At 56.5% G+C, this 14,206-nt stretch overlaps 1 protein-coding gene across 3 annotated transcripts in view; it reads right to left on the reverse strand.

Moving 5' to 3' along the window:
* Positions 1-7,350, reverse strand: part of ANO1 (anoctamin 1) — a 91,155-nt gene extending 83,805 nt beyond the window's left edge. The window contains exons 1-2 of one of the 3 annotated variants that reach the window (XM_033402485.2): positions 7,113-7,350; positions 6,569-6,741 (exon numbers count right to left, since the gene is read on the reverse strand). In XM_033402485.2, the coding sequence (XP_033258376.1) occupies positions 6,569-6,676 (108 nt within the window). In that variant the 5' untranslated portion in view covers positions 6,677-6,741; positions 7,113-7,350. Of the gene's footprint in view, positions 1-6,568; positions 7,032-7,112 lie in introns of those variants that run through there. The other 2 variants (XM_033402487.2, XM_049713034.1) reach the window with 2 other exon arrangements.
* Between the last annotated feature and the right edge of the window lie 6,856 nt (positions 7,351-14,206).

The raw sequence follows: 14,206 nt of genomic DNA on the forward strand, positions 1-14,206 counted from the left end.
CCACCTGCCCTCCCTAACTCTTTCCACTCATGCCCTCTGATCACTATGGGCCCAGATGGCTGAGAACACTGCAGAAAGCCCTGCCTTCCAGGAGCTGCCATCAAGAGACGTCGCTGCTCACGGCACTTGAAGTTGCCAGGCTGGGTGCTCACACGCGAAGGCCTCCCGCCTCTCCCCAGCAAGCTCACGTTGCCTGGGAGGGACCAGGTGGCCGGAATGGGCTGTGAAATCTGCACGGCCGACCCCCCGGGGGGTGCTCTTCGCACAGGCCCACAGGGTCCCAGGCAGAGCAGAGCTGAGCTCAGGCTCTGCACAGCGCGACCTCTGATGGCCAGCAGGCGTGGCAATGTCGTGTCAAGGTGGCTGTGGGACCGTACCGGCCCTCGCCTGGCCCGGCTCTGCCACTGATTAGCTGTGTGGTCGGGGCCAGGCAACCACTGTGTCAGTCTCGACTCTCCCAAGTCAACTCCCAGACCGCGAGTCGAGTATTCAGCAGTTTGCCTGGGGGGTGGTCTCAGGGGCCAGAGCGAGGTGGGGGAGGGAGGGCGGTGGCCGGTCGTGGTGGGATTCAGGGTGGGTCGCTGCGCATACAGTCCTGCCTCAGTTTCCTTATCTGCCTGAAGGACTCCAGGGGGCCAAGGAGACGGGAGCCCGCCTGGGGTGGGGGATTCAAAGTCCAGGTGCCACGTGCGCGGCTTCTGCTGAAGCCGCACCCCCATCTCCAGCATCCCCGCGGGATTCGGCTGGTTATTGAGGGTATTAGGTTCTGCTGCAAGCTGGTCTTCGGAAATAAGAGAAAGTAAATAAAATCATGCTGGAAAGAGGTGATACGAGCAACTCTGCACCATTCAGAGTCTTCGGAGCTGCACCAGGGCTAAGGAGCCAGGCCCACACCCAGGTGGGCAGCTGGTACTGGGAGAGCTGGGGGCCTGGGTGGGAGGAGGGAGGCCCAGCCCAGGACAGAGACCATGGACCACCCCAGCGCCTTTGGTGGGTCATGTTGCAGGAGAGGCGGGAAAGAGTTGTTTATCTCAATTTGTCAGGGGAAACGGAGGCCCGGTGGGGTGAGGGGCACCCGAGGTGACAGCGCAGGCAGGCTGAGCCCAGCCTGGAATCCTGTCTGCACACCCAGGGCGCCCCTCCTCAACAGTAACAGGGACTTGGGGTGACACTATTTCTCAGCATGGGGCACAGCCTTTCATGGAGTCCCCGCGTGAGGGCCCCTATAATTAGGGCTGCTTGACCCGGAGGAAGTTGGGGCTCATGCGGGCGAAGCGATCGGGCCCTTGCTCCCTGGCGCATCCCCGGCGGCCTGCTCCACTGGACACTGTTAGGCTGGGTGTAGCCGCTCAGCTGAGCTGCAGCTCCACCCTCACTGCTCCTGGAACCACAGGTCGGGTGAGGGTGGAGGGGAGCTTTGGGCAGCGAGAGGCCTCAGGTAAGTCCAGGCTTGGTCCCCCTCCAGCTACGAGTCCTGAGGGGATACTCTACCCTCTCTGGGCCTCGGTTTCCGCCTCTGTAAAGTGGGTGGATGATAGAAGCCGCCCCCGCTGGCAGCCAGGAGGACTGAGTAAAAGAACGTCTAGGCTGGGTGGACTCTCCCTGTTACTCCTGGGACAGGCATCCCGGGTCCACCCCGGGGTGAAGACAGTTGCTCATTCTCCTGGGTCAGATCAGGAAGGGCAGAGAAAGGCAGCGTCACGGGGAGCTGGACGCTAAAGGTGGCTCCTCTCCTCGCGGGAGAGTGGGCAGCAAAGCCAGACCCGAAGGCTGCCTGGGGGGAACGTGGAAGACGCTGGCTGACGCTGGGGAATAACGCTGCTGCTGACGGGCAGGGCAAGAGCATGGGAGGTGGGCAGAGCCAGGTGGACACGTGGGCTCTGGGCGGGCAGGGCACACCGCCCGCCGCCAGCATCCTGGGCACTCCAGACTCTCAGCGTCTCTACAAGGGGTTCATCCCTATTTTCCAAATGGGGAACGCGGATCTTCTGGGCTGAACCAGGGGCCGTGTGCCGCTCTCGAGGGCTGGAGCCGTCATCCTTGTCTCCTGCCTGCAACACCTCTCAGCAGCTTCCTCTCCCACCCCGCACCCCGGCGTACACCGGAGCCAGGACATCTCATCCCCTCCTCCCTGCCTTTGCGTGTGCTGTGTTCCCCACCTGCACGCCTTCCTTTCCTCCTCTGTCCTTCGTAGCTCTCCCCAGCTTCCCCAGCACTGACGAACCCCCTGTCCTCTGGGATCTGAGGTCCCTGACCTCTCCAGATCTCATGTCCCGGGACTGCCTCGGAGCCATCCATACATAAGCTCTTAACTCATGGGGGCCCCTCAGCAGGCTGGCAGGACGCCGGGGGGCTGGGCCAGGAACTGCCCTTAACGCACTTCCCTTCAGAACCTGCTGCACACAGCGGGCTCAGCACCTGGTGCGGGTCCCAGAAACGCTCCTGCTTGGCTGGAATAATGGCCGGTACTGAGCAAAGTGGACCAATGAGTCCTTAGTGAATGGGAAGGAAATTCAGAGTGACCCCCCTCAAGTCAGAGAGCAGGGACATTAACGCAAGGAGAGAATTCCCCACCCACACAAGACAAGAAAATGTTACCAGGTTCAAAACTGAACGCCCAACCATCCACTGGGGCCTGATCGAGGACCCTCCGAGTCTGACAGTCTGCGGAGCACATAAACATCCCCTAAACATCTCCTGCCATTGGGGGGCGTGGGAGCATGGAGGCCAGACAAGAATGGGTGTCTTTTGCTTTCATCCAAAGACCAGCTCTGCCACTTCTAGCTGTGCTACCCTTAGGCACGTAGCTTAATATCTTCGTCCCTCTGATCTCTTCTTTGTAAAATGAGGGCCAGAGGGAATAAACGGACCTCCCTCAACTAATATGACTTCCCTCAAAGGGTTGTGGGAAGGATTAAACACGTTAATATATGTAAAGGGTTTACAGCAGGTCCTGGGATATGGTGAACCCTCAACAGAAATTTGCTCTAATTGGGAACTGAGACATGGCACAAGTGAAGGACTAGGGGAAGACGGGAAAAAATAATCTCATGGTCGAAGCGGACCACAAGCTAAAGATGGTGGCAGTGGAAAACGGAGCTGGTTGCACTGCCAGGTCCAGCAAGAGGCAGAACCGAGCACTGCTGTGAGAGTCCCAGATCCTCCCCAAGGCCTGGCCCTGTCACTAATTCGTTGTGTCATCCTGGGCAAGTTGCTTTGTCTGTTTGCATCTTGGTTTTAAAAATTGGGGATGATCCTACCTGAATAAGTGTAAGGGGCATGCAGTCTTCAAACAGAACGTGTGGGCTCTCTTCCTAGTACATTCAACACAGGCTGGTAGGCCTGCAGGGTTTGGAGAGCAATTCTGGGCTGGGCTCAGAGGGCGCTGGGGAGGTAGGTGCACAGCGAGGACCACAGAGACTGTCGGGGTGGCCATGTGACTTTTGGGGGCCCTTCCGTGGAGCCAGAGTGGCTGCTTTTCTTGTGCAGGACAGGACAAGAAGGCAAAGATCTAACTTGCAGTGGGAGCGATATGCGTTAGACTGAACGCCTAACTTCCCAATTCAAAGGCTTGGGAAAGCTTCAGAACGTCCTTTCTGTATCCTTAGGGAAGGGACAGTGACCTCTTGCTGCACTTTTGCTAAGGGCGAGGGATTTCTCATTCATCTTTTTAATGCTCGGCACTGAATGCACGGCTCTGGAATGAACGCACGCATGGGGGAATGAATGACAGAGGTGTGGGGTTTGCACACTGCTACTGGTAGGGGCCACCAGATCAAGGACACCGAAGCTGAGACCCAGCCAGACCAGAGCTTAAACACCACACCCCCCAGCTCCGAGCCTCAGTTTTTGCATCTGCGAGATGGGGACAAAAACATCTCCTCGACTCAGGTCACAGGATTCTTGTGAGGACCAAGTGTGATGGGAGAACTGAACATATTCTGAAGATGAACCCCTGAGCTGTCCCAAGGAAGGCAGAAAGATGGCTGTCTGAGGTTACGTGGGAAGAGGTCAGGGGCCAAAAGTCCCCTTCACAGCAGGTGTGCCCTGACCCAAGTACCACAAACAGCGCGAGGGCAGTCTAGCTGTCTCTGCAAACTTCCTCCCCAGACTCTTAGAAAAGGGCAGAAGAGGAGAGCGGAGCCCTGTATCCACACCTTGGTCGCTGGACCGCGACCCAGTGCATTCTTTCTTTATATTTATTTATTTTTTATTGACGTATAGTTGACTTACAATGTTGTGTTAATTTCTGCTGTACAGCAAAGTGATTCAGATACATATATCTGATTCAGATATATCTGATTCAGATATATATATATATATACATCTGTGCCTGCACAGAGCCACCTTCGCTGGGTGACGCAAAGTAATGACTGAGCAACGCTTACTGGCTTGAGCTGTGCTGGGGATGCCCTCGGAGGCTCTCCCCGGCACACTGCCTGCCCTGCACAGACAGGCCCCCAGCTCCTAGAGCCACGGCTTCCAGCCTGTCTGTGGCCATGTCTCTGGTGGGACGCTGCTCAGCCCTCCTTCCTGCGGCCACGTGCTCCTGGTTCACAGCCCTCCAAGCCCGTCATACCTGAAGCCTCCCCACCGTAAGACTTTGTGCAAAATAAGTCACTAGCCTCCTCTGGGCCGTGAGAAGCTTGAAAGAAGAGCCGAGCTGCCTCTCTGCAGACTTTGGGGCCCTCGCCAGAGTTTGGGGGAGCCGAGAATTTCTGGATTGCGAGAGACAACGGGTCCCTGAACTAAAATTCCAGAGTCCAGGGGCCATTTATTAAGGGCTCCATTTTTTTTTTTTTTTTTTTTTTTTGCGGTACGCGGGCCTCTCACCGCTGTGGCCTCTCCCGTTGCGGAGCACAGGCTCTGGACGCGCAGGCTCAGCGGCCATGGCTCACGGGCCGAGCCGCTCTGCGGCATGTGGGATCTTCCCGGACCAGGGCACGAACCCGTGTCTCCTGCATCGGCAGGCGGACTCTCAACCACTGCACCACCAGGGAACCCAAGGGCTCCATTTTTAATTTCACAGCCCGTTCATTCTCAAGTTGAATCTGGTGTACCTTGGAATGTCTGTTTCTCTCCATTTCCTTAGCTGCCACCTCTACCTCATGCCTCCTAACCGGTGTCCCCCTCATTCCCACCTCTAGGTCTTCAAATATGTGATTTCCTAGTGTGAAAGGCCCCACCCCACCCCATTATGGGTATAACTGGCCCCTTCTCCTCCAGAATGCTCATCCCTCCTACAGGCTGTCCGTGGTCACCTGCCTCTGTGTCTTCGCCCTTCCTAGCTCTCCTCCCAGCTGGTGGGTGACATGGGACAGTCATCTGCCCCCTCCTGGCCTCAGTTTCTTCATCTGCGGTAACAGCACCTACCCCACACGGTTACTGAGAGAGTGAAATGAGTTAACACACAGCGGCGGGCCCATCGCTCTGGAAGCGTCCCTTGTCGCTGTCTTGGGTAACTTCCACCACTGCTCCTTAAGCCCCAGCTGGGCGGGGCTCCCCGGCCCGTTCGCTCTGGTGGTGTCCGGGATCCCACAGGGCCTGGTACGCAGCAGGCACACAGTGTGCGCTTGAAATGATGATCCTAAACTTTCAAGGCCACCACCAACACTGGTCCCTAACATTGCCAGCATTTCTGCCCAAGCCCAGCTGTAGAGGACACCCCCATAGCCCACAGGAGCCCAGGCATGACCCCAGGGGGTGCAAGGCCGGAGGGTCTCTGCCTTTCCGGGACCGCACCCCACAGGCACCTCCCTGGATGCCCGGCCGGACTCCGGCTGAGGCCAGAGAGGCAGTCTAGGGCAATCCTGGGCTTGGTCAGAGGGAAACACGGGGCTGGGGCCTCCGCATCTCCTGGGGAGGGGCTTTGGCAGTGGCTGTGTGGGCACCAGGGAGAAAGGGGAGTCTGTTCTCTGGACCCAGAACGAGCGGCAGCGGGGCTCCCCGGCTGAGGGCGCTGGTCTCAGCCCTTCCCCCTTCAGGCAAACTTTGTTCCAGCGTTAAGCCGAAACCCACATGGGCAAATTCTGACCTCCGGGGATCCTTGCGACCGCTGGGTCCCGCCCCAGAGAGAGTGGTAGGGGTACCGGGGACCCCAGACAGGGGACCCAACCACGTGGTCGGCCAGGCGCTGGCCCACGCGGCCCGGCTACCACCCAGGCCAGGCGCGAGCGCCGGGCTGGGGACCAGGACCAGCGCGGAAAGTCAGTCTCGAGCGACCGGCGCCCGCCTGCTGCCCGGGGTGTGCGGAACTCCCGTGCCGAACCCCGCGCCGCTCCGGGGACTCCGCGTCGGTCCCCGGAGGGTGGCGGCGGGGTGGGGCCTGGAGGCTGCCACCCTCCCGGGGCGAGGCGGCTATCCCACCGGGGGCCCCAGCGGCCCGCTCGGGCGAAGCGGCTGCGGGCTGGGACGCGGTGCCGGGGCGGGCGCGGGCGCGCGGGTGACCGCCCCCCACGCGCCCCGAGCCCCGCGGACCTGGCGCGCCCCGCCCCCCACCAGTCGCGCCCGTCCGGGGCGCGGCGCAGGTGCGCGGCCCTCCCGCCGGATCGCGGCCGCCCGCACTCACCGTGCCCTCGGACGGCAGGTAGCCGATGTCCTCGATGGCGCAGATGTTGATGATGTGGACGCTGCGGTCCGCGGCCGGGAGCGTCGAGTACTTCTCGTTGACCCTCATCGCGGCCGCCTGTGCGCCAGGACCGCCGGGCGACGCGCCCTCCCCATCCACGGCCCCGGCGGCCTCTGCAAGCGGACAGGCAGCGTTCGCGGCGCGCTGGCTCGCGGGGGGCCGGGCCTCCCGCTCCGCCCGCCGCCCGCGCCGCCCGGCCCCGGCCCCGGCCTCGCGCGCTGCGGTGCGGGAGCGCCCACCCTGCCAGTCCCGCGGGGCCCACACGCCGGCCGGCTTCCTTTGCCTCCAAGAAAGATGATCCGCGCTGTGCGCCCGCTTATGGCCGGGGCGGCGGCCACGCGGGTCAGATTTTCCGTAGAAATTAAAACACAGGAAGAAAGTACTCCATTCCTGCGGGCCCCTCCAAGGTTTATTTTTATCCGGGGAAAGCGCGCCTTGGTGGCCCGGTTCTCACGTCAGGGAGGAAAGGTCCAGTCGCCCCTACCTTACAGTTCAGTTGCGGGTCACCTTGCAGGGGAGACACGCTTCTGAGCTAGAAGTCAGGAATGCTCTCCCTGCCCCTTCCCGCTCCACCCGCTGGCTGACTCCAGCCGGCTGTCACTCAGCTCTCACCTCCTCCGGGGAGCCTCCCCTGCTTTCTGCATGCCCGCCCTGTCCAGCTCCCCGGAGCCCCCTCAGGTTGCCCGCAGCCCCCATTTATGGAATGTTTAGTACTCTGTGCCCAGGCACGAGCAGAGTCTGGGACACAGTACATCTCATTTAACCCCACACCCTGGTCCTCCTTTTGCAGAGGGGGCTGGGGACTTCGGAGGCCAAGGAAGTGTGGGCCGGGGGAGCGCATGCAGAGTCGCCTGCACTCCTTCATGATGCTCTGCTGCCTCCCTGAGGGAGGGACCGTGACTTGGATGGTCTCATCCCAGGACTAGCAGGGCTCGGGCACACAGTTGGCACTCCTCAGGACATTTTTAATCCTCCATCCCTGCAGGAGGGGGACGCAGGTCTCTGGGGGCAACCATGCTGAGGTTTAGCCCTCGGGGGCCACGCTAGCAGCCCTGCCCAGTGGGAATGAAGTCTCCCGTTTTTCTGCCCTTCTGCATGCCGTTAGTTCCTCAAGGTGTGTGTGCCAAATGCCACCTCCTCCAAGAAGTCATCCTGGACTGCCCCTCACCCAATCACTGAGGCCCAAGAACCTGCCTGTACCTTGACTACAGCACTTTCTTTACTCCACCTCATTTTACAGTGGATTCATACAGTTGATACTCAATACTTGCTTGTCAAATGGCCACTGAGGAACATTCAGGGCCTACAGAAATGATTCTAAAGAATGATTATAAAGCTGCCTTCTAAGGCCATGATGTCGTCAGCCTGCTGTGGTTCCAAGAATGCATTCTGGGATCAGACAGGATGGGGTTGGGTTCCCGCTCTGGCACTTTCCAGCCCTGTGGCCCTGGACGTGGCTCCTGAAGGCTCACAGGGACTCCGTCTTCTCCGTGAGCATCTAGCGTGTGTGAAGCTGCAGCTCAGTGCCGGGCACAGGGGAGGCTGGGCAGCGGCCACCACTGTTACTACAAACTCTCATTTTGTCATTGTCATGACCTTCCCTCTCCCATTTAGACTCCAGTTCATGAATTTCTTGAACCTGGAGAAATGCAAGAAGGTTACTCCATCCTTGGGCTGGCCTTGCCAATGGGAGCTGAGCGGCCCTAAAGGACTCTTTGTCTGCACCTTGGACAGCTAGAGTAGGTTTGGAGAAGTGCGCTAGGCTGCCGAAGGCCGGAAACAGCCCTCCACAGTTTCTGCCACGCCAGGGAGACCTTGCTCTTAAAAGTTCAAGTTTTCAGGGCTGGGAAGAATGACACAGACACACACACAGACACACACACACACAGACACACACACACACACACACAAGATTATGTAACTTCATTCTCTTATCCGTGTTGGTGAACAACCAAGATTGTGTAACCCTAATGTACCATCTTTCTAAATTTATTTTCAAGGGGCAAAGGGCCTTGCCGAAGCCTACGAGATATAATTTATGAAGAAAAGAGGAAAAATGTAATCCCTCAATTCTGGGTACATTGGCATTTCCAAACGTTTGGGGGGTGACACTTGACCGCTGACCCCGGGAGGCCTGGGGGCTTTGTGCCTGAGCCCTGCTGTGGGCGGCAGGGTGGGGGACAGTCTTTGAGGCTTGGCAGCTCCCCACCTCCTCCGGAGACAGCGCCCCCTCTGGCTTTACCCCCAAAGCTGTGTTTCTGCACTTGTTTCTGGGATTCACGCCTTAGCCAGGTTCAAGACATCTGCTTGCTTGTAAAGCATCACTTTCTTTGCCACATACAGTCGAGTTCCTTGCTTTGCCCTGCTCCCTGCATCTGCTTCCTCTCGCCCCCTCCCCTAAGCTTCTGAGGTGGACGGTGTAGAAATGCTTCATCAAGGGGAGGGGAGATGCAGGGTGGCCTCTGCGCAGAGCAGGTGCAAGGATGGGCCAGCTGGGATCAATTCCATCCCCGGGCCGCTTATGGCCTGGGCCGGGCGTGGGGTGGGGTTCCTGGGTCTTGGAATTCCAGGGACCAACAAGTAGTAAAAACATTCCCACCAAATCAGGAAGGAGGAATGGGACGCTTCTAGTTGAGATATCTCTTAAGTTAGAAGGACTTTAAAGGGTCCCTTTTGTTCTGGTGATGATTTCACCTCCTGGGTTCCCTGACTTACCCTGTCTCACGGGCCATCATGCTGGGATTCCGTCTCTACTCTGAACCGCTAATTGCTTATAAACAGATCCTCTAGATAACTGTTGCATTACTTTTGTATTTTCTTCTTTTTGACTCAGTGATTCTCACCGTTAAACACCCAAAGGGACTGATTTCACCAGAAGGATTCATTCCCCGCTCATGAATTAGGAAAAATCGGTCTCAATTAGTTTAAGTGGTACCCTTTATCATGGGAAGTTCTGGGCCTCACGGCTCACCCTTTTCTGCCACCGTGTTGCCTTTTCGTGTCATTGTGATGTCACCCAGCATTAGGCACTTTCATCTCTGCTGACATTTTAATAGTCACCAGGAGTGCAAGCACAGGGTGACAAGGGGCGCAGGAGAGGAGGCCAGGCGTGCTCCTGGGTGAATGCCTCCTTTGTAGGTGGCAGGAGGGGGCCCTTTCCAGTGGTGTTTTCTTTGCAACGTCAGTTTCATCTCCTTGGCATTGTGCACGAGAAAGAAAGAACGTCTCGCACTGTTCCTGCTTAGTGGCACCATTCTGAGCCTCCCCAGGAGAGCAGGCTTCACACAGCGAGCAGAATGAGGCCGTAGTGAGCCCGGGGCAGGGATTATTCCCGCAAGGGTGTCTCTGATATGGCGCTGTCCGGCGGGGCTTCTTACCTTGGCTCTGTCGACATCTGGCGCTGCATCGTAATTTGTCCTGGGGCCATCCTGTGCCCATCCCGTGCCCTGTGAGCTGCTCAGCGGCATCCCTGACTTCCTCCCACTAGATGCCAGTAGCACCATCTCCCTCCCAGTGTGACAACCAAGCACATCACCAGACATTGTTAGGTGTCCCCTGGGGGCAAAACCCCTCCCTGTTGAGAACCCTGTTCCCAGGCTGCAAGGAAGACCCAGGAGGCTGATCTTACCACCCCCATTTCTCTGATGGGAATGGAGGCCTGGAGAGGTACCTGGCTTTTTATCAGAGATACACGAGGTGGGAGTTATGATTTGTTTTTACAAAATACAGAGATGCCCCCCCAGGGCTGCTCTCAGTGGGTGGAGGGGCCGGCACAGCCCAGGACACACCAGGCCGCTCTGTCCCTCGTTCTGGCCACCCCTGCATGGGGCAGCCTTCTCCCCAGGACAGACCTCTGCACTCAGAGGTGCTAAATAAACGCCGCTGACTCACGGGCAGCCTGGGTGGGGAGAGGAGCGTGGAAGAAGTGAGCGGCTCATGACTCAGGGCTATTGTGAGCGCCGACGGCCACCCATCCCCCGCTGGCTCTGAGCCCCCTTCGAGTATCTGGTGGGCAGTCCCTGTAGGAAAGAAACGAACACCCCACAGGTATATGACCTAACATGCTAAAAGCGACTCAGGGTGTAATTATCCCCAGGGAAGATGTGCCTGGAGAATTTATAACTGAGATACGGTGGGTGGGAGACTGGCCCCTGTCATTTCCTTCCTTCGAATGATAGCAGAGCTCTGAGCAGAAGCTGGCAAGCTGCAGCTGGATGGGAGACTCCTTGGGCGTGGAGACTGCCAGCCCAGAGTTCTGGAAAGTAGCCCAAGCATGAAGCTCTGTCTGGGGGACGCCCCCCACCCCCACAGCAGCCAGGGGTGTTGTTTCCATCAGAGGGTTTTCAGATGATTTATGTGTTTTGTTAACCCAAGGCCCGCCTTCTGAGAATTCCTAGGAACTCTAAAAACATGCCCAGGGTAAGTTAGAACCCAGCCCGTCACCTCCTCCTGGAAGCCTTTCTGGCCTGAGTCAGTTGGCCTGACTCATCTCTGTTCTGCTGGCTCCAACCAGGCACTCAGGCCCATTTCTGCTCCATCTTCCTCACGTCTCCTCCTACTTTATTTCTCCCCTCTTAACCCCCCCTCCCTCCCATCTTTGGCACAATATAGATTTCCCAGTTTATGTTTATTTATTTAACAAGCAGTGGGGCAGTGTTTACTACAGTCCAGCACTGTGCTAAGCTCCCTACAAACAGTAACTTGAGTTCTTATAGTGATTACAGCCATTTGCAAGTGGATTCACACAGATGTCACCCCTCCACCCCCGGCCAAGGTCCTTTCTTTGGAGGTTTGGGGAGAAGTCCAGACTGAGTCTCCAATGGCTGCTCACTCCTCCCCAGCGACCCTACAGGCATCATGATATTAATTCCCATGACGACAGACACTTGGGCACCAGAAATCCTGCCCACCGGGGACGGGATGCAGGATGCAGCCGAGACAGCCTCTGGACCACCCTGCCCAGCAGAGGGTGGGGAGTCCGATCGCAGCGAGCTGGCTGCCCGCTTCTCAAAATGAAAGCCCCGCCCAGGGGTCTAACGCTTCTTCTTGGGTCTTGAAAGAATAGCAGGGCTTCAGCCTGCCTTGCTTTCATCAGCCCTCCCCAAGAGAACAAAGGATTTCCAAGTCCCACGCACAGATCGCCTTCATCCGGGCTCACACCCCACCAGGCAGAGCCTTCCAGATCATGGAGCTGCTGAGAGATAAGAGCCAGGTGCTCCAGGCTGAAGGTGGCGTGAGGCCCCCAGGCTGCGGAGCTAGGATGGAGCTGCCCCATGCCTTGAAATGTGTGAACAGGAGCAACCGCTCTCACCGGCACAGCCCAACCGCCTGCATCCTCCCCACGCACGCATGCGTGTGTTTTGGAGCGCATCCCATGTGCATTATTGCTGTCCTGGGGTCAGTGGCCACACACAACCCTTAATTTCCCTAAAGGCCCATCTCGCGGGAGGCTGGACCCTGACGTCACAGCCTAGGTCGGTGACCTGGGTCTCCCTCCGGAGCTGATCCTCTTGGACCACTCTGTGTGACCTCACACAGCTTCCCCAAAGATAAAGCAAACCCAGAAATCCTTGGACAGAGGACCAGGCTTTGGTATCTTTATGGGAAGACCCTGATGCTTTCCTGTGAGACCCCAGGGCTGGAATCAAAGACCTTCTGGGTTTGGTGAGGCCACGAATGGCCTTTCCCTGGAAACCTTGCTGTTCATGCGGTTGTACCTTCATGTGTGTACGGTTCAGCGCAGAGCTTCTGTTTTGCGTCAGGCCTCTGCTAGGTCCTGGGTCTCCGTCCTGCGGCCAAGCTCACTGCGGGTACAAGCTCATTGCATCCTGTGTTCTGGGGCCTGGCTGGCTGGACACCCAGCTTAAAGCAATGACCCAACGTTTTTGGGAGGCGTGAATGAGCTGATGAACCAGAAGCCTCACCAGCAAGGCACTGGCTCTCCCTGCCCCGGTGCTGGGAGTCAGAACTACGAACCTCCTCCAGGTTTGGGACCTTGGACCTCATCCTCCAGCGGAGCTTTCTGGTGTACTAAGGGAGTGGGTTCTTGGGCCCTACACAACAGCACTGTCCAATAGGAACGTGATTGAGCCACTGGTAATCTGCGATGCTGAAATAGCCACATAACAAGACTAAAAATCATCAAGGGAAATTGATAAAGTATTTTATGTAACTTATTCTATAAAATGTTATCTTTTCAACACGTGATCAATAAAAATATTATCGATGAGCTAGTGGACATTCTTTTACCCTATAACAATTTGAAATCTAATGTGTGTTTTACACGTACACAGCACATCTTAATTCAGACAAGCCCTATTTCAAGGATCAGAGCTGCCTGTGGTCAGGGGCGAGGTACTGAACAGGTTAGCTACAAAGCCGTCTCTTATTATGTAGGAAAACTCTATTGGATGGCCTTTCTTTTCTGCTTTACACTTCTCTGTGTCTTCTAAGATTTCTGCAGTGAATACAAATTAGTTTTATCACCAGGAAAAGGGAAACTATTATTAAAAACTCTGACATACCATGTAACCTGGTACCCTTTTTACTGTTTGAGGGAAAATGGCCAGTTTATCGGATTTTTATCTGTACAGCACCAATTTAGAGAAAACCACCTTTGCTTAGGGCCAATTGGAGACACGTTCCTAAAATATTTTGACAAAGTTTAGTCTTTAATTACAAAGCTTATATGATTACACAGCTGGTCACAGAGGCTTTTGAGTGGAGGAGGTGAGGGAGCTCTCTATTTGGAGACCTGCTCCACCTGAGGGCATCCTCCAAGGGTCCCTGTGCTAAGTGTTAGGTTCAGCAAACGTGGGCTGTCTGCCCCACCGTGGAGCACGGGAGTGGGTGCTGCCTGAGATGCCAGCCAAGTGCATGGGGTGGGGCACCTTACCCAGCTGCCTGCTTGGAGGACTCTTAGCCCCCGGCTCTTCTGATAGTACTGCCTGGACTGGTAGGGAGGTCATTCATTCACTCACCCATGATTTACCCACTCATTCATTCACTCATTCATTCATTCACTCACACATTCATTCATTCATTTACTCACCCATCATTCATTCATTCACCCATGATTTACCCACTCAGTCATTCACTCATTCATTCACTCACACATTCATTCATTCATTCACTCACCCATCATTCATTCACTCACCCATGATTTACCCACTCAATCATTCACTCATTCATTCATTCATTTACTTATTCATTCACTCACACATTCATTCATTCATTCGCTCATCCACTCACTCTTTTGTCACCTCCCCCCACACCTTGTCCATCCATCTCTGTTTTTCTGTGCAGATGTCACCCCACCCCTCATCCACTGCATAATTCCCTTCATTGTCTCGTTTCTTGTCTGTCCCACCCCCTCCCTTGGCTAGAATGTCAGCTCCAGGCTATTTTGTCATGATTCATTCAGTGACTCCAGATTTCCGTGCCTGAAAATGACACCAGAAGTAAGCCACCGAGCGGAGGACAAAGGTACAGAATTGAGCCGATGATTCAGTGAGTTTGGGCCCCAAAGCATTTTCTCTTAAGAGGTAAAATGTGGGGAGGAGGGGAGAGGGCGAGAGA

The sequence above is a fragment of the Orcinus orca genome, chromosome 8 (assembly GCF_937001465.1).
Source record: "Orcinus orca chromosome 8, mOrcOrc1.1, whole genome shotgun sequence".
NCBI classification, from domain to species: domain Eukaryota; kingdom Metazoa; phylum Chordata; class Mammalia; order Artiodactyla; family Delphinidae; genus Orcinus; species Orcinus orca.